The sequence below is a fragment of the Cheilinus undulatus genome, linkage group 15 (assembly GCF_018320785.1).
Source record: "Cheilinus undulatus linkage group 15, ASM1832078v1, whole genome shotgun sequence".
Taxonomy (NCBI): Eukaryota; Metazoa; Chordata; class Actinopteri; order Labriformes; family Labridae; genus Cheilinus; species Cheilinus undulatus.
The window spans coordinates 29627167-29647362 of NC_054879.1; the positions used below are offsets into that span (position 1 = coordinate 29627167).

Below are 20196 nucleotides of genomic sequence, written 5' to 3' on the forward strand. Positions count from 1 at the left end.
TCTTGTCTCAGCTGACAGTCCCACAGCTATATGAGTGTATCAGATGCCACCTTCCCTCAGGCCCCATAATGCCTCCATCCCAGCACCGCCTCTGATTTGATATCGGACATAATCCAGACAGCGACTGCCAACTTCGCCACCTCATCAGCCCTGTCACTCAATGTTGTCCCTGAACCACACACAAGCACACACGAGCATTGTTTCTCCATTCTTATAGAGAAGCTTTTCTCCGGTTGTGCCTGCCTTCTCAAGCATGAGTAAAGCAGCTCAATAACTAAAGATGACCTCCATGTCACCCTGTTTTTCTCTGGAGAAAGGACAGAAAAAAAGATCTTCTATCTCTCTGTAGAACCATCTCAAATGCACATTCCTGTTGTCTACATGTTCAGCCTCGTTCCCTTGAGACTCCCATGAGGCCTCCGCTCCCCCCTCCGCCACAGTTGAGGCATTAAAGAGATTGGTGGGGTTGAGCTATTGAGTTGAATTCGACATGGTCAATGTAACCCTGCTGGACCAAACCCCCCGAGGGCGAGAGTGAGATCACTTGAATGGGGTGGGAATATGGTGGCAATATGCATCCAGGGAAGGGTTGTCGGCATTCATCATGAGGATGTAAGGTTTGGTTTGATTTGTTAGTTTCATTAAATGGAGGCACATGTTAGCACACATACTGTAATGCTGCTTTTTCATGGAGTTCTTCTGTTCTGGGAGATAACATGACAGGGTGTGAAATGAGCCCTGCTGTATTTTGTTCAGCTAAAAAACCGCCCTCAGAATTTGAAGCATCGATCATGAGTTTGAAGCAGGTGTTATTTCCTTCTGTTGTAATTCATTTTTGTGTGCCCGAGACAATTCTTGTGAGCGTTGGGATGAAGAGGTATTGGCATTCCTGTACCACGCTCGCTAATGATGAGGGTTGGGAGACTCAGAGGGAACAACACATTTTTCATGCATTTAAAGCTCTGGAGAGGCTGAGCTTGAAATCCAGTGGAAAAGATGCTTAGTAATAGGGCTGAGAGATATGGACCACTCAAAAAGTTCTCATATTTTAATCTAAATGATGTTACATGTGATAGACAACTCAATATTTTTTCTTTAAAGAAATATCAAACCAGTTCTACAAATCGGGCTATGATCCTGTAGTGCCTGTTGCCAATATGTTTTTGCAATTTAGGCAGTGTGCAGGAATTAACATGTAGTTTTTCATCATGAAAGATAATGATCTTACTCCTTAACTTACCATTTTTTGTTTTTGTTGCTGTAATGTCCAACAGGTATCATTTTCAAGGCCACACATAAGGTTGGATAAATGGTAGAGCTTTCTGGGGCTGACCCAAACTGGAGGTCAATGGAGGTCAGCAAAATCCTGGTCCATTGTAAAGTTAAGCTGTGATAACCATATTTTATGTTCAACCTGGATGATAACAACCCTTATCAAAGCAACAAAACATGAATTTCTTTATTTATGCTGTAGTAAAACAGCCTTTTTCAAAATGCAAACGCCTTTTATTAAAACAGAATTACCTTTTTCTTGGTGATGTTAACAATGTGGATGGACACAGTGAACTGTTAGGAAAGTAATGCCAGACTTTGTTGCTAGGCCATGATGTGCACACATGTCAGGATGCCAGAAAACTAAATAGAAGAAACTGAGACTACTTGTTTTGAAAATGTAGTGAATAATTGTGAGAAGGGACTAAGAATGGATTAAAAGCGGCAAATATGGGCAAAAATGGCAGAAAACAATGCAAATGTGTGGGTTAAAAAGTGGTAGTGGGGGCTCAGAGTGGCAAAAATGGGCTTAAAGTTGCAAAAAAGGACAAAAAAGTGGCAAGAAATGGGTGGAAAGTGGCAAAATAGGCAAATAGCAGCAAAAATTGGATATAGAGCAAAAACTGGCAAAAATAGCCACAAACTAGCAAAGTGAGCTAAAGTAGGCAAAAAGTTGCAAAAACATGTTGCAGAAATTGGCAAAAAAGAGGCAAAAAGTGGTTAAAAAGTGAGAGAAATGGTTGAAAGGGAGCAAAAACTACACCAATATGGCCAAAAATAAAAAGGGGAGAAAAAAAGAGCAAGAAGTTGCAAAAATTGACAAAAATGAATTAAAAAAAGGGGGGGGGGGGGGGGACGGTGGCCATAGGCAATAAGTTGCCAAAAGATGTTGCTGAAATGGGCAAAAAGTGCCAAAACATTGGCAAAAAATAGCAGATCTGGGCAAAAAAGTGGCAGAAATTGGTGAAATAGTGGGAAAATGGGATAAAAGTGGCAAAAGGGGGCAAAAACCAGCAACAATGGGTTAAAAGTGGCAAAAGACGTTGGATGTGGTTAATAAGTACCACAATTAAATCATTCTGACATCAGAACCAAAAAAAAGCTTGACACACTTTTCTGTACCAAAATGAGGTAACTGTTAGCCAGGATGCAAGCATTAATGCTATTGATCCAACACACATGCATCAATATCTTCAATAAATCAAAACAAGGGAGGGCCCATTCTCTGGGGTTTTCAGGGGCCAAGCCATTTTTGTGGGTGGGCCTGATCATTATCACTGGATTTTAACTCATAAATTGTTAAGTGAGGAAGTTTGTTGTAGGACCCAGAAGCAGACAGACGAGGTGAGCAGTTTGAAGGAGTTTTAATGTTTGCAGTTGTAGGCTGGCTGGTTGGTTTGGGTATCAGAGGAGACAGGTGAATTCTGGTCCTGTTGGCTTTCCATAGCTGTGTTGCAGGAGGAGTCGTTTAGATGGCTGGATTTGTAGAATCTGGGCACAGAGAAAAAGGCTGTTAGAAACACTGGTAAGGAGTATTCAAGCAGTAGAAACTCTGAACTAAATTTGTACAGAGGGGCCGATAATAAATACCACAGAGTGGATGTAATAATCTGGCGACGAGTGGAGCTGAAACCAGGCTTCTTATACTGAGGCAGATGAGTTGATGGGATCCAGCTGAGTCATCCAGGTGATCCAGCAAGGTGCTTGATTGCAAGCAGTTGGAGGGTGTGGCACACAAACAATCAGAGACAGACAGGAAGCAGCCAGAGCTGTGACATAAATGCTACACACTAATAAAATACATGAAATGAGAATTCATATTTAGACTTAACAACTCAAATAGTCAATTCTACCATCAATAAACATATTTCTCTCATTAGTTTTTTACTGTGAACACTTCTAAAACAACATCATCATTAACTATAACAATACAAATAACCTTGTCTTACCCTTAATCTTGCTTAAAACTATATCGATGTAACTTTAAAGCTTGTATCATTGCCCAGCTCTAGTTAAAACATTTTTATGCACATGAGACACTTCCTGTGAGCGTTGGGATGAGGAGCTGTTGGTATTCTTTGGATCCGCTCACTAATGATGGGAGTTGGGAGGCTCTGCAGGAACAATACATTTTCCATGCATTTAAAGCTCTGGAGAGGCTAAGCTGAAAATCCTGCAACAAAAGATGCCACGTCGAATCTTATCTAGAGAATCAAAGAAAGGGGAAACAATTCTTCTTCTGGGAGATTTACTGCAGAAATGACCAATTATGTTTTTATCTCCTGTAAGTGATGACATTTCTTTAAAGGCAACAAACATCGATTTATTTTTAAATTTTCCTTCCCTGGTCACACACAGTTTCTTCTCTAAATGGTACAAAATAGTCTTTTTTACAGGCAGTGAATGCATCCCAGTGGGCTGAAAGCAATTTAATCAGTGTCGTTACAGATTCAGATGAGATCCAGCTCAGGGAGTTAGCGCTGAGTTGTAATTAGAGATACTCCCCTCGAAGGCCAGGTTGAATCCAGCAGCAATTGGCCGGCTAAAGGTGCAGCCGACCCTGGAAACTCTTGGTCCATAACTGTCTCGGGAGTGATGGAAGAAAGAAATGAAGGAGCAGAGTGCAAGGAGTGAAAAGAGGAGGAGGAGAACGGGGGGTAAAATGAGATAGGGGAGATGATTTTTACGACTGGTACGAGGAGGATCAACACACCTGCCGAGAGGCCCCCGATGCTGAGAGGAATGTGATGTGCTCTGACAATCCCAGAGACACGTTTGAAAAGCAGTAGTTATGGCCCCCTGCCCAGCCTTTTTCCCTCTGCTTCTTTTTTGTAGCTGGAGGGGAACGGTAACATTTGGAGCCCAGGCTGTCAGACCGAGCCATCAAAGATTCAATTTAATGAACCAGGGGAGTGAGAGAGGGGTTTAGTTTTACAAAGGCACTTAAAAACTAATCCACAATAGCCTTTAAACCATGTCATTTCAGACCTCATGAATGTAATATTTAGCATCTAAAACATGTTAGATATAATCTTTAATTCAATTTGTGATATTTCTTTTAGTATGAGGCAATCGGGAAGAACTTTTACAAACATTCTTTGTCTGCAGCTTTATATCTAATCTCAGCTGATCTTGACCTGTCTGTAATCTTGCAAAGCAGAAGGATCCGCCCGTTTTCATGTTTCTTACTGGCGAATCCATCTTGCAAAGCTCCCGTCTGAACTGTTTGGGCCTGGTTAGAAAGTTACAGGACCAATCAGCGACGAGGGGCAGTACTTTTGGGTGCGGTGGTGTCGTGACATAAGCAAGCAGCGGCGAGAGGCTGGTGCAGCTGTGGCGGAAGAGATTAGCGTGGGTGCTGCTAAAGCTTAAGTTTTATTACAACTTGACAACATTTCTTCGTTAAAAGAAGAACAAAGAACAGCAGTGAGTTGTTTTCTTTTCAAAAATGACAAAAGTGGTGTACTGACATGTCTATATTGCTATGATTTGCATTACGCAGTTCTATATGGAGTTTATTCCTCGGTAGCAGCGACGACATCACGTGGTTCGTTGCTCTAATTGGCCCGTAAAGATGTGACGGACAGAACGTTCATCCAGTCACCTTCAGCCCTTTCTCAAACGCAGTGTATGAGAGGTTTTCCGAGATGGATGTGTGAAACAAATCCAGTAGTTTTAGCTTTTTAAGGTATACATGTTGTGTTTGGAGACTTCCATAAAACGTGTGAATGAATGATGTGAAATCAATCTTTAGAAGAGTCACTGCGGGTTTACAGCCTTGGCTACAAAATGAGAGTCATTGCAGGTGATCATTAAAAGTTATTGTGAGTGTTGACTGAAGTTTAAGCTGTTAATGGATTCTTGCTGGAATATCGAGAATGGATAGCTTTGTTTTAGCTTTGAAAATACAAGTGTCTCAGCTGTTTTAGCATGTTTATTCTGAGGAGTAATATGGGTAACAAAGCATTCAGTGCCTTAACTTTCATGAACATATGCCATACATCGTACATGCATGCATAATTATCACCTCATTTTAATACCAACTGCACATTTTCCAGCTAACAGCATCTCATTGTTTGAGGTACTTCATTTTCTGATATGGTATTGCATCAGTGGGCAGTCCGCCATCCAGCTTCCCCCGGGAGATTGTTGAGGTCTGTGCCGAAATACACTCAACCTGGTTCCCGCTGCTCCACCACCAACTTCCTGCTCTGTTGCCATAGATACGCATTGGCATTGGCAGGGACTTATGAGAGTCTGTGCTCAGGAGAGGTGGAGATGCACCGGCTGCAATCTGGGTAAAGAGTGGAAAAGATTCTTAAAAGAGAAGAGCTTACATTGTTTATCTGGGCTGAGCCTTCAAAAATGAACGCAGCACGGAGGACCTTTGGTCTTTTTTATTTTATTATATATTTTATTCTTTCTTTATTGTGAACCACCAGGAGGAGAAAAAGACTTAAAGAAGGAATTAAGAGTTACTGTTTAGCTTTGGGTTATTTACAATGAGCTGCACCATGCTGAAGTACTCCGGTGAGATATTCATGCAGTGCACCTTAACAAGAAATATGCCGCCTCTGGCTTTGAAACACTTAGGTGAAAATGTGTGTTTACTGTAATTGGCAGAGTACACAGCCAGAGGTAAGAGAACTCATTTAGTGTATTATTATGAATTAAACTCATAGAGGGTAGAACACATGCTTTCTCAGGAGGTAGTCTGAAGTGCAATGCTAGTCAGTGCCACGTTGGAAAGACGTCTAGAACTTACTTTCAGTGAGTCTGGAAATAGGCAAAGAGGTGAAACAGAGGCAGGCTGAGACACTTCCGCCTGCTGATGAAATCAGCCATGCCTCTAATTATCCAGCTGTGTAAATAATCCATGTGATAGGAAGTGATCCCTTCATTTAAACAACTGGTGTACTCCTAACAAATTACTAAAGATGAGTTTGGCTTTTACTCTTATTGCATACATCCAAGCACATATTTTAGTGTGATAACTGCAACCCAGACCACCAATGCTACCGCCCCCCAGGGATGCATCTGTTAATTTCCAACCACCATTGGGGGTCCAGTGGAGCTGGAACCTATCCCAGATGTCACAAGGTGAGAGGCGGGGTTCACCCAGGTCACCAGTCAATCCCAGGGCTGACATACAGAGACAGACAACAAGGCACACTCACACCTACGGGCAATTTAGAGTCAAAAATTAGACATAAAAGACATAAAAACAGAGCAATTATAATCAGAGAAAAGCTGCATTCTGAGTCTCATAGCAGAACATCATCAGTGAAAACATCTACAACCTGTTGCATCTTCCTTCAACTTTTCAATCTACCTTTAAAAGTTTTAAAGAGACCAGCTCCTCAAGACATAAGGTCTCCTGGTGCAGGTTCTAGGCTGCAGGAGCAGTGTACTTGGAACTCCATTTACCCATTTCAAGACAGACTTTAGGAACAGATAGTAAAATTGGTTTTGGGTGTGTCCATCACCATTACTTCTTTGCAACCAGTGTTGATAGAAATATTAAAATGTCTTTTAATCCCTATCTGCAGGTTATGAATCTTGATGTTACATTTGATTCTGATCTTAGCTTTGAGCCACATATTAGGGATGTCACAAAAAAGGCATTTTATCATTTGAAGAACATGACTAGATTGTAACCGTTTGTCTTTCAAATAATTGATTCATGCTTTAGAAATCAGAAATCTACATCGACTGTATAAAAAGACACATAACCTTTTTTTCCTCACTTTCTGACATTTATTATTAATTATTATAATTACATTAATTGTGTCTATTTTCTAAATGTCAGAATTACAAAAGAGATAATTTTTTAGATATTTTTTCTCACTTCCTTCAGTGTCCATAAATTTCCGTAGTATTTGGTAGCATTGCCTTTAAACTGTATGCCTGGGGTCAAATGTTTCTGGTATCCTTCCACAAGCTTATAATAATGTTTGTGGAGTTGGTTGGAATTTTGGCCCATTCCTCCTGACAGAATTGGTGTAACTGAGTCCTCTTCAGCTCTGCTTACAAATTTTCTATAGGATTGAGATCAGGGCTTTGTGATGGCCCCTCCAAAACATTAACTTTGTTGTCCTTAAGCCACTTTGTAACTAAGTTGGCTGTGCTTGCAGTCATTTTTGCATTAGGATGATCCATTTGTGCCCAAGCTTTAACTTCCTGGCTGATGTCTTGAGATGTTGCTTCAATATTTCTACATGATGATCTTTCCTCATGATATCATCTTTTCTGTGAAGTGCACTAGTCCCACCTGCAGCAAAACACCCCCACAACATGATGCTGCCACCCCTGTACATCCCAGTTGGGATGGTGCTTTCAGGCTTGCACGCTTCCCCCTACTTCCTCCAAATGTAATGATGGTCATTATGGCCAAACAGTTCAATTTTGGTTTCATCAGACCACAGGACATGTCTTCAAAGTTAAGGTCTTTGTCCCTGTGTGTATTTGAAATCTGTAATCTGGCTTTTTTATGTTGCTTTTGTAATCATGGCTACTTCCTTGCTTCCTTTTAGCCCATGTGGGTGCAGGACTTGTTACACTGTGGATAATGCTAACTGACCTTAAGTAATGGGCACATAAAATTTTGACCTTGACCTTTGACCTTTTGACCATAACAGTTCGAAACCCATGAACTTTTATATGATCCAGTATAACATGTCTGCAGTTATTTCTGCTTCAAAGTTAATGATTTTTGGATTCTGACACTTTTGAAACTGTTGGAAGGGTTAAAAATCTGCATTTCATGATGGTGTATTAGAACACATTATATTGTCTCATGCATGAGGGGGACAGATTACATCATACAAGTACAGACATAAGAGCTCATAAATGTCATCTGCATCTAATTTGTTAAGTTTTTGAAAGCATGACATAATCCCTGTTATGCCAGAATAAGAGTTTCTCTTTTAAATCATTACAACAGGTTGCATCATTTCTTAAACGCTCCCAAATGTTTGAAAGCATGTAATCTTTCAAGTTATTTAACTTAACTTGACAGGGATGAAGGTTTTCATTTTAGAGCCAAATCTTATATCAAACCAAACCAGTTCTGCCTCTTATGTTGAGTGAATTATCCTGATAAGACTTTATTTGACCTGAGGTCCAGACTGAAATTTCCATTTAGTCTTCCTTTTGTGCAGTCCAAATCTGTCAACATGATTTTAAAATGTGTGTAGTTCTTTTAAGGGTCATGTCAGAGACCCAGACCAAAGCAACATCAAATCAGACATGGGGCACTAAATGTCCACCTGGAGCTGACAAGAAATTCAGCCTTCTGGCCTGCACACTAACATTAAAACCTTTTCCAGTGATTTTTGGGCAGCTTGTCAAAAGGCCTGGATGTGCTAGAATCTCTACGTGCATTTATGCCCATTTTCTTTGTGGCCACTGTGACCTAAATGGCATTTCCACCTTCAATAAACCCAGACAGTGACAGTTAGCAGAATGCTACATGGTTAAGATATAGGCTGTCATCTTAAGAGCTCATATTATACAACATACCAACATACCAGTTCCAAAAAAGATAGGATGCTTTGGAAAATGCAAATAAACAGGATGCAATGATTCTCAATCCCATATTTTATTCACTGTAGAACAAAAACTACATGTTAGATATTGAAACTGCAAACATCTGGGAAGTGAGGAGACCAGTTGCTGGAGAGGAATGTTGTCTTATTCTTGTCTGATGTGGGATTCCAGCTGCTTAACAGTCCTGGGTCTTCTTTGCCAATTTTTCTTTTCTTTTCCATTGGTGAAAGGTCTGGACCAGTGAGTCTCAACTGGTCCAACCATAAGACCCACCACCACCTACATGTGAAACCGAGGCCCAGATTTCCAAACATTTTCAACCTCTGTGCTTGTCACTGATAAAAGATGACAAAGGACAAAAATTTAGGAGGACATGCATGCAAGCATGTCATTTACTCTGTTTTATCACAATAATGTAGATTTTGGATGTTTTTTAAATATTCTGAAAAATGAAGACATTCTCATGGGAATACCAGCCCTCTTGAAGACATTTTGATCAAAGGTAACAGGAAAAATAAGTCAAAGTTGAATAAAAAAGCAAGAATTTACTCCTTGCCCTGCAAAACAGAGAAAAATAGAATAAATGGAATTATCTCTCTCTAGAACTTCTATACATCCTTCATACTTAGCCACAATTTTTTTCCACAACCCTCTGAAAGCAGCTCCCAGACCTACTTTTGGGTCCTGATCCACCAGTTGAAAACCAGAGGTGAAAGACTGCGTAAGGGCCAGTTCAGTACCCAGACTCTTCTTCTGTGAAGCCATGCTGTTGTGATGGATGCGGTATGTGGTTTAGGATTGTCTTGCTGAAATATGTAAGAACTTCCCCTAAAGAGAAGTTGTCTGGATGAGATCATATGATATGTGGTTTAAGGGTGGCTAGGTAGCTAAGTGGTTTACAGCACTGACTTTTATGCTGAAGATTAGGGTTTCGAAACCCAATCAGGGCACATCCAGTATCCAGTGTGGGGCCTTGTGCAAGGTCCTTACTGCGTAAGCGTCTGTGGTTTCAGAAAGGAATTTCAAATTTTGATTCATTTCACCACAGAACAGTTTTCAATTTTGCCGCAGTCTGTTTCAAATGAGCCCAGAGAAGATGGCAGTGTTTCTGGATAATTTTCATATATAGCTTTATCTTTGCATTATACCTCTTTAACTTCCATTTGTAGATGGCATGGTGACTTGTGTTAACAGACAATGATTTCTTTAAGTGTTCCTGAGCCCATGCAATGATTTCCAATGCAGAATCAAGCCTTTTTTTCCCTTCAGTGCTTCCTGAGGGCCCAAAGTTCATGAGAATCCAATTTGGCCTTGTCCCTTGTGCAATGATTTCTCCAGATTCTCTTAATAGTTTGATAATTTTACATATGCTGGGATATTAAAATTCTTCATAATTTCACAGTTTGATGCGATTATTTGCACATAGGTGTACCTCTGCCCATCTTTACTTCTGAGAGGCTCTGGTTCTCTAAAATGCTCCTTTGTACCCAGTCATGTTACTGACCTGTTGCCAGTTAGCCTAATTAGTTGCAAAATGCTCCTCTAGCTGTCTTACTTTTCCAGCCTTTTGTTACCCTGTCCCTACTTTTTTGAGAAGTGTTGCTTCTATCAAATTCAAAATGGGATAAAATTTTTATGAAAAGGCAAAATGACTCAGTTTCAACATCTTATGTGTTGTTAATGCTCTATTACAAATGGGTTCATGAGATTTTCAAATAATTGCATTCTTTTACTACTTAAATTTAATTCAGTGTCCCAGCTTTTTTGGAACTGGGATTGTATAACATAGGTCTATTTGAAAATTGGGCTTCCTTAAATTATATTGTGATTAGCACTCCTTTTCCAATCTTCAGGTACCTCTCTGCTCATATAAGGGACACTAAAAGAGACATTAACCACTATTAATCACTTTAGTCTATAATTGAAAACATCTCATAACCACTTTGTATGGCAGCAGTTCTACACCTGTTGGGGTTTTTTCATTGTTGCATTACTTTTAAAAGGCTAACTTCTTCCTCTGCAAACCCCATTTCCTTACAATACAGCAGTGAATCTCTCTCCTCTTTGATAACACAGTTATTGACAGAGAGACGTGCTTGGACAGCTATCAGCTCAATCCTCACAAGTAGCCTGTAAGTCTTCAGCATATACTGCACCTTTAATTGACTCATTGTATCCAGCAGGAAGTCTGAATGACTGGCAGACAAGCAAACAGTAGCCCGGTGAGTTTTCTCAAGTGTCCGCTGTGTGTGTCCATGTGTAAGCCGGTGTCTAGGGAGAGAGTTCTTCGATGGTATGGATTGTCCTGCTTCCTTGCTGACAAACTGCCGCTAATCCAGAACACAGCAGGGACAGGAAATTGGATGGACTCTGTCAGGTCTCTTTCAAGTGGCCTTGAAGAGCCACGCTCGCTATAAACACACACACTTGCATACGAGTGGAGCACACACTCAGGAGTGAATGTTGGCACGCAGCATGTGTCAGTTCTGCCCACTCGCTGTGACCCAATATGGTGTGTGACCAGCTGTCCATGGCTGGATTTTGCCAGTTTTTCAGATCTGCTGTGTGCATCTGGGTTAGTTTGAGTGTCTGACATGACTTCTACATAGTTTTTTGACATCCCGGCTTTAAACTCACCGTGCTGCAGACAGAAGAGCTCCCTCTGCGTGTTTCATGCCAACATCCACCAGAGTCTGAACTTGCAGCAGAGTTCTGGTCATCTGTCACGATCTCCTGCTCACTCTGCTCTCAGTCCAGCTTTTAGACTAATGAGACAATCAGTAGAGTCAGCCTTAGACCTTCAGGATTCACTGATTTAATCTGAATTAATCACCTGACAACTTTGCTACTGTATATGATATAAATAAAAAAAAGGAGTTGTCCTTGGGGAAAACTCAAACCCATACTTTGTCGGTTTGATTTCAGCCAGCCACTATATGATGATCCGTCCCTCTCTCCTTATCTCTCTCTGCTGTCAGCTATAATATAAAATTGAAAATGTCAAAAAATATAAAAATGAATGTGGAGTCAGCTGAATTTTTTATTCCATTTACACAGAAGTATCTATCTCTGTAATATCTGGCTGTATTATTATACAGCTCTGTGTCAATGTGGGGAAAATACAGGAATTTCTTCTGATAATGTGCCCTCAATTTTAAAGCAATACATAGAAAATTTAACAAGTCATTCAAGAAAACATTCAGCCCAGTAAAATATATTTTATGAATTTGTGAGTCCTCAACCCTAACATCCATGGTGCAAATTCAGTCTTTTAACTTCATTTTTCAAAACATTCAGATTAAACCTTAACCAGATAGACTGTGTCAAATATCCATGGATTTATTTTACATTTATCAGGCCAACAGCCCAAACATGGTATTCAGGTATTCTTCTTTGCAAAACTGCTCAAGCTCTGTCAGGTCACATGGGGGACAGCCCTTATCAAGTCCAGCCACAAAATCTCTATCGGATTGAGGTCTGGGTTTTTTATTTGACCATTCACCATTTCTGTGTAGCTTTCACTGTACACTTCGGGTTGTTTTCTTTGTTGTCTGCCATATTTCTTTGATTTCTTGAATGATTTTTGGACACATCCCCTGACTTGTACTTTTTGATTACCTTTTCTCTCAGTTGCTTGGGGTGTTCTTTTGCCTTCATGGTGTAATGGTAGCCAGGAATAATGATTAACAAGTGACTGGATCTTCCAGACAAATGTGCTTTATACTTTAATCACTTGACACACATTCACTGCACTCAGGTGATCCCTATTTCACTAATTGCGAGACTATTAGCACCACTTGGCAGGACTATGCTATTCTCTGACTGGTTTGCAAGATGGATCTACCTGACATACATGACATACATGGAATTTGGCTGGTATGCCTTTTGTGCAGCCTTGCAATTGACTGGCGACCAGTCCAGGTTAACCCTGTCTCTTGCCCAATGACAGCTGGGATAGGCTACAGGATTCCAAGGATTGAACCTTGAGGGACACCATATCATCAACTGAAAAGAAATAATCCATTCAAACAAATTTCATTAATCCATCCATTATTTATGATACTTGTCCTGTGTGGGGAAGACCAGAGTCAATGCGATACACTTCAGTTGCCAGTAAATCATAGGGCTGACATACAGAGACAGTCACTTTATTGCACACATTGACACAAAAAGCATGCATTTGGACTGTGGGCGGAATCTGGAGAACAGGTACCCCTGTCCAGAGGGGACCCAAACCATTAACCTTCCTTCTGTGAGGCAACTGCGCTAAGTGCTGCCTAAGACCATGTCATGTTCTGAAGAATCTAAGATATTAAGAAGCAGTAACTGATTTGTTTTTTGGCCTTTAAATTATCAGATACGTTAAAACTGTTGATCTGTGATTCCCAAATATCAAGATAACATCCTCAAGTCTCTTGTTTTCTCAACATTCCTGAGATAGTCCTTCTACTGTCTTTCAGACCTTTTGTAGATATATAATGACCATATTGGCCCTCACTACAGAGGACAGTAGAAGAGCTGGTGTCGACATTGCAAACAAAAAAGACTCAACACAACTAGCACTTACACGCTTAATACAAATAGCAGTGACTCTAGTCAAATGAAGTAATTCTCCTGAAGGACACTCACAAACAGAGAAAATTGTAGACTGAATTGAGATTGGCATTTCTCCATTCACAGGCAATCTTAGAGCATCCTGTTTTACCTACCTAGCTGTAAACAAAAACTTTGTTGTTTAGTGTTTTATTCAAATGCTCATCAGACTGCACAAAGAGGCATCCGTGAGTACTCTTTCTCTTTTCTCAATTTCAACCAGTAGAGTCATTTGTAAAACCATCAGTATTGGCATGAGCTAGCACCAGCTAGCAAGCATGTAATAATGATATGTAAATACTGGCTTTCCTAACTTTCCATGTACAGATTGTGCACTACACTGATTACCACAAGGAATTAAGTGAGTAACAAGCTCCCTTTTTGCTGTCCAGGCAGGGTATACATGTGACTTCATATACAAAAAAGCCTGTAGAACTAGAGAAACCAGAAAATGTATTTCAGGAGCTCAAACCATGGAACAAGCTTTCTTTGAACTGACTGAAACCAAGAAGTACTTGTTTAACCAGCAGTGGTCACAGTTCTAGTCCTGGGCATGTAAGTCCAGCTTCATTTGGTCTTATGATGTTCATTTCCTTTTTTCCTGAGAGAAAACTGATCTTGGTGGTTGGATGTCAGGTGAACTCTGAGATCACCCTGTTATGTGATCTTGTCGAGGTCTGGTAACAGGTAACAGATCCCAGTCAAGCATCAAATGGCAGTTAGAGGTAAAAGGGAGTTTACTTGGTTGGTGGGCTGTGGGAAAACAATAACAGAGATCCTTTAACAACTTCCAAATGAGCTCTTTGAGACATTCAAATACCTCACCTATAAGAAAAGAAAAGCTAGGTTTTAAATAGAAGCACATAAAAGTGCTGTTGTAACGTTTATTGCACAGTTTACACTTCTTGCGCAATCTGTAGTAGCCGACTCTTGATGGACACATCGTACAGATGGTTTGAGCAATAAAAGCTGGAATTGTGTGCTGTTTTCCAGGTGTCAAATAGAGTTCCACTGGGGTTGAAAAACAAAGACAGTACCATAATAAGCTATGAAGGGGTTGAGTCAGAGGCATTAAGTGACAGAGCTTGTAGACTCAACAATGGTCTTGTCCAGTTTTGATCGTCTCAGCATGATGGCACACTCAAATGGTCACGCTTCTCTGTAAACAACAAACAAGTCTTTGAAAATGAGACATCTGCCTGCAGGAGAGGCATAACGCTGCAGGCTCAAGTGGCCTAAGTGTGCCCTGCTGAGGAGATTTAAGCCTTTACTCTGTTGTTGTGACATTTCAGGCTGGATGAAATATGAGGGGAAAATGCATGATACATAAAACATCATTTCAAGATTATCTGTGTGAGCCCAGGTCTATGATACATCTGAAAGGCCATGTATATCATATTTTAAACTTTCCATCCCCTTTTATGTCTTAAGTAAGGTCCAAGCACAGGGGAAAAATACTTCTTTAAGCTGACTTTTCGTTGATACTGAGATATGTGAGAGTTGGTTGGTTGTGTTTGTGACATTAATTTTACATTAAGTTTATTTATTCAAGAATGAAGATAGAATGTTTTTCCTTGTAGGTTTTTTTGTGTTGATCTAAATCTCTTTCTTACCTGCTTGAAAAAGTGTTTAGTTTCCATCCATCCATGCATTCCTCCATGCATGCATGTATGCTTCAGTTCCTCCAGCCAACCATCCAACCATTCATTCATGCATCCATCCATACATCAATCCATCCATTGATGTAATACACTTGCTTGAAAAAGTGTTATTTAGCGGAAGTTTCCATCCATCCATCCATCATCCATCCCAATGTCATCTATTCCTTCACGTATTATGTATGATGACTGTGTCATAGACAAACCAGAACAGATCTGCCAAGCTTTTAACATGCACTATGCTGCTGCTGTAACCACTTTGATACCATTTACTCTGGCTCTGCTTTAAACAGTCAGCCACTGTCTCATGCTCCCTCAACAAATCCTACCTCTCTATTTAGTTTACAGCCCTTTACTTCCTCTGCTGTCAGAGACGCACTTCAACGTATAGACTGCAGGAAAACAACTGGCCAAGATAAAATTGATCCTTTTTTCCTAAAACTCAGTGCACCAATTATTGCAGAGCAAGTTGCACATTTGTTTAATCTTTCTGTTTCCACCGGGGTTTTCCCCCAGGTATGTTCTCCCACTGCACAAGGGTGGGGATAAAACTGATCTCAATAACTATTGGCCCATTTCTAAACTGTCCTGTCTAGCTAAAATCTTAGAATCATTAGTAAACAATCAAATCAAATCATTCCTCTCCAGTAATCATGTATTAAATCCACACCAATCAGGTTTTAGAACAAATCACAGTGCAATCACTGCAGTCACATCTGTCACAAATGATATCATTTCTCAGTTAGACCAGAGGAAATACTGTGCTGCTTTATTTGTAGACTTAACAAAAGCTTTTGATACTGTCGACCATTCCCTGCTCCTTGAAAGGTTAAGAGAAATTGGTTCTGACTCTATCCTGTAAATGGTTCCAGGACTACCTTTCACAGAGAGATTGATGTGTTGTTCTTGATAACTGTCGTTCTGTGTATTTGCCTCTATCAAAAGGTGTACCGCAAGGTTCAATTTTGGGTCCTATATTATTTACAATATATATTAACAGTATCACATCCTCTATAATAGATTGTAGCACCCACCTTTATGCTGATGATACAATTTTATATAGTTTTGCCAATACTGCACATTCAGCCATTCAAACCCTTCAGCAAAATTTCAATCAATTGCAACACGCTCTGTTTGATTTAAGACTGGTTCTCAATTCTAGCAAGACCAAATTCATGTTATTCTCCGAAGCCACAGACATCAACGACAGTAATTTTCACATCACCACTCTAACAGGACATAGCATTGAAAAAGTGCCTGAGTATAAATATCTTGGTATTTGGTTAGATCAAAAACTCACCTTCAAATTTCATATTGACTTTCTGGCCAGCAAGTTAAGACAAAAAAATTGGATTTTTCTACAGGAATAAAACTAACTTCCCATTGCTAAGTAGGAAACGTATCTTGAAGCCATCTTTTTATCTGTTTTAGATTATGGCCATGTTGTTTATAGGAACGCCTCTGGCTCTACTCTTTAACCCCTGGACTCCATTTATCACTCAGCCTTCAGATTCATTACTGGTGAAGGCTACTCCACTCATCATTGCACTTCATATGAAAAGGTGGGCTGGGCACCCCTGTCTGTAAGACGTGACAGGCACTGGTACTTATTCATTTATAAAGCCTTACTTGGTAATATGCCGTCGTATATCACGTCTCTGTTAAATCAGTCTAATAATCAATACTCAACCAGGTCCAGTGACTTCCTGATGCTTGATATTCCACGGGCAAACACTTTATTTGGAAGAACTGCTTTCAGCTTCTCTGCGGCATTCACTTCAACATTTAAACTGCAAGCACTTGTTCCTATTGGTCAGTTTAAAACTATGATAATGACCTATTCTGCTTTTGAATGTAACTGCTTTTGAATGCAACTGTTTTTAATTGTATTGTTGATATTCTTTGTATCAGTTTTCTTGATGCATTTTATTGGATGTAATCTCGACATCATTGAAAATGAGGGAGCACCTTCAATGATTTTTCGAGATTAAATAAAGGTTGAATGAATGAATGTTCCCTCCAGCCAACCATCCAACCACCCATCCAGTCTGTGATTCTTTATGATTTTTAAAAGGCAAACATGGGTATGCATTGATTTCGACAAGAGCTGGACGGTTAATCTGCCATAAAGGCCCCTGTGGGCCAACACACTTTTAGACTTGTATGGCTTTCTTTAAGCTAATCACTAGCCCATAGGCTGTTCTCTTATTACTAACAATTTGCTGGCCCAATCAAATCTCCTACTGGCCCATTCCCGTCCCTCCATACTATGCTCTTTTTCAAGAAGTAATAGTGTCTGATTGGATATGTAAAGTTCAAATAGTAATATTTGTGAAAACATTGAAGACCCTGCAGGAGACATGGTCTGCTCCTGCAAGCAGCAACATATAGATGAGGAAAGGTTTTTGGGAGGGTAATGGAAGTACATGGTGAGCATGAGGAGAAGCACTTCTCTGGTTCTTACACATAACTTTGAGCACATCCAACAATCAAGTCAGCAGACACTTACACAAACAGTAGCATGCATTAGAGGATATCACAGATAATTGAAGCAGAGTGAGTACCTACATACGTGCAGCCTACCTTTATTTGATGTTAAGAACACGTTACATCATCATAGCATAGATCCTGTTCAATACTGCTGGTGTGCCTGAAATTTTAATAAATAATGCAGTCATGCTTTTGTGCATCATGTGAAAATGTTCAAAGTCTCGTTTTGATCATTTGTAGAGCTGGTGCTATGGGAATGCATCAGAAAATACAACTTCAACCCCCCATCTACGTATTTCCTTCAGTGTTTTAAGACACAAAGAAAGAAGAGAAATTAAATTGGATTGTCTGTAACCATTTTGCCGTATGCCACCTCCACACATTCAAACTGCAGTGCTGTTTTTAGTCTGAATGTGACCTAACTGAGAGTTTTAAACCTTGGCGTGGAGCCGAGCTGAGTCAAGTGTAGTTCAGGGAACACTGAAAACTTCCACCTGTCTCATCAACGCTGTGTTTGCTGGCAGTGGCCGGGGCCTGTTGACTCCACTGTTTGCAATGACAAACATGGGCACTTGGTGCATTTGCCTAATTAGTTAGCAGCTGTAGTGAGAGGGATAATTGATTGCAGGGCAGTATGGTTGATTTGCAACTCAACCAAGCTAATAATTTGTTATTGATTGAAGCATTAGGAAGGAAAAAAACACTATAGAGAGATGTAACCCAGCCAAAGTGCTGCAGAAAGTCTCAGTTTTTAATCTACTTAAATGATATTACACCTCGCTAAGCTAACATCATAAGAGGTGTGGAGCGGGAGATGATGAACTGCAGGTTTCGGCTCAGCACTGAAGACTCATATGTTATGAGTGGATGAGATTACAGTTACTGTGGAAGCAAGAGAGCATCTGTGTGTGTCTGCCTCTCCTCGCAGGCTCGACTTACATAATTGAATATGGAGATTGGAGATATTATTAATGTGTTGATTTGCATCACAAATCTGCAGTAAAAATGTCTGTGGAGTGGACAGGATTCACAGCAAATAGTTAGAAAGGTCTCCGTGATGCACAAATCTTAAGTGAGTTCATTTCTGCTTCATTAATTTGTGCAAACTTCTGCCTCATTGACCAGTGCTCTGCTGCCTTTAATTTTCCAATTTGGCACAGCCATTAAATGAACTTCCAAAGTTTAATTGCACATTTTAAATAATTATCTCAAGGTCAGAGGTTAGGTATGTGTTCGAGAAGGCTCATTGCTGAAGAGTTTTTGGGCAATTTTTACTCTCCTCTCTCTTTCTTCCTGTTTTTCTTCTTCAGGTGTTTTAATTTACTCAGCTTTCTTTTTCATCTACCCTCTTATTACCTAACATCCTCACTTTCATCCCACGTTTGTGTCCTTTTTTTGTTTCCATTTGCATTATTTTTTCCATTCTGTGCTGGATCCAGAGGCAGAAGCCCCCCAGGAGTTAGAAGTTGGCGTAGAAAGAATTATTCTAAAGTGACTCACAGAGAGTGCCTTTTCTTTGAAGCCAGGTGTGAAACTGTTTCACTGAGGTGCTGAAGTTCATCTCTTTCTTTCTTTCTGTTTCTTGCAGCTGTATCCCAGAGGCCCACATCGGCAGCTAGAGGAGAGGTCGTCACCATGACAGCGTCCTCGCAGGACTCCAGACCCTCGTCTATGGCCGGCCTCTTCTTACTCCTTCTCCTTTTCTTCCCGAGTGTTGTTACGCAGAACTCTGCCGTACCGACGACCCCCACCCCGTCGCTGTTCGACCCCCTGACACAACCGGAGTGCACAAAGAAAGAACATCCAAAGGTTTCCATCCAAGGTAAGACATAATGACACTTTAACTTGCTTGGAGGAACGTCTGATTCCATTATTTTCCATTCACTTACAACCCTGATTCCCAAAAAGTTGGGGCACTGTGCAAAATTTAGACAAAACAGAATGCAATGATTTGCAAATCTCAAAAACCCATATTTTATTTACCATAGAATTTAAACAACATGTCAGATGTTGTAACTGAGACCTTGTATATGACTGACCGCAACCATCTGGGAGGCCTGTTGGAATGCCTGACTGGCAGAGTGATTTACATTTACACAATGCCCCAGCTTTTTTGGAATTGGAGTTTGACGTACATTCCTTTACTTCGAATATACTCCCATTTCTAACTTGACTTACACAAAATAAGAGGCTATGCTCTGTTGTGAGCTCAAAGTTCTTCCTTACAGCTATATTGTGTAACTTAAAGGTCAAATGTTTTTCTGTTTATATCGATTTCTTCTGACAGAAAGAAGCAGCTGCTCCTCTTTAATTTAGAGTCACTTTCAGTTAAAGTCAGAATTAATTAAAATGACACAGAGACCCACTGCTCTAAGTAATAATGTCGATTTCATCCCGCTGCACTGCTGCTGCCACAGTCTGTCATGTACACGATGGTAAAGACCTTGTTAGACTTCAGAACGGAGTACACAGGGGAGGAAAATACAGATCTCAAGGATAATGTTGTGACTTTTATTACAAATTGGGTCTCAAACTTTGCAGGATTTTTCCCCTCATTGATAGATTGTTATAAAGAGTCAGACAAGATAAGAGACACATTTTGACAGGTTGTAAGCAAACACTGTCACACTAAAGA

General features: G+C 40.2%; 1 protein-coding gene across 3 annotated transcripts in view; it reads left to right on the top strand.

Annotated features, from left to right (window-relative positions):
• Positions 1-20196, top strand: part of sema5ba (sema domain, seven thrombospondin repeats (type 1 and type 1-like), transmembrane domain (TM) and short cytoplasmic domain, (semaphorin) 5Ba) — a 332738-nt gene that overhangs the window by 111806 nt on the left and 200736 nt on the right. For all 3 annotated transcript variants that reach the window (XM_041807240.1, XM_041807241.1, XM_041807242.1), the window contains one exon: positions 19150-19383. In XM_041807240.1, the coding sequence (XP_041663174.1) occupies positions 19150-19383 (234 nt within the window). The remainder of the gene's footprint in view (positions 1-19149; positions 19384-20196) is intronic.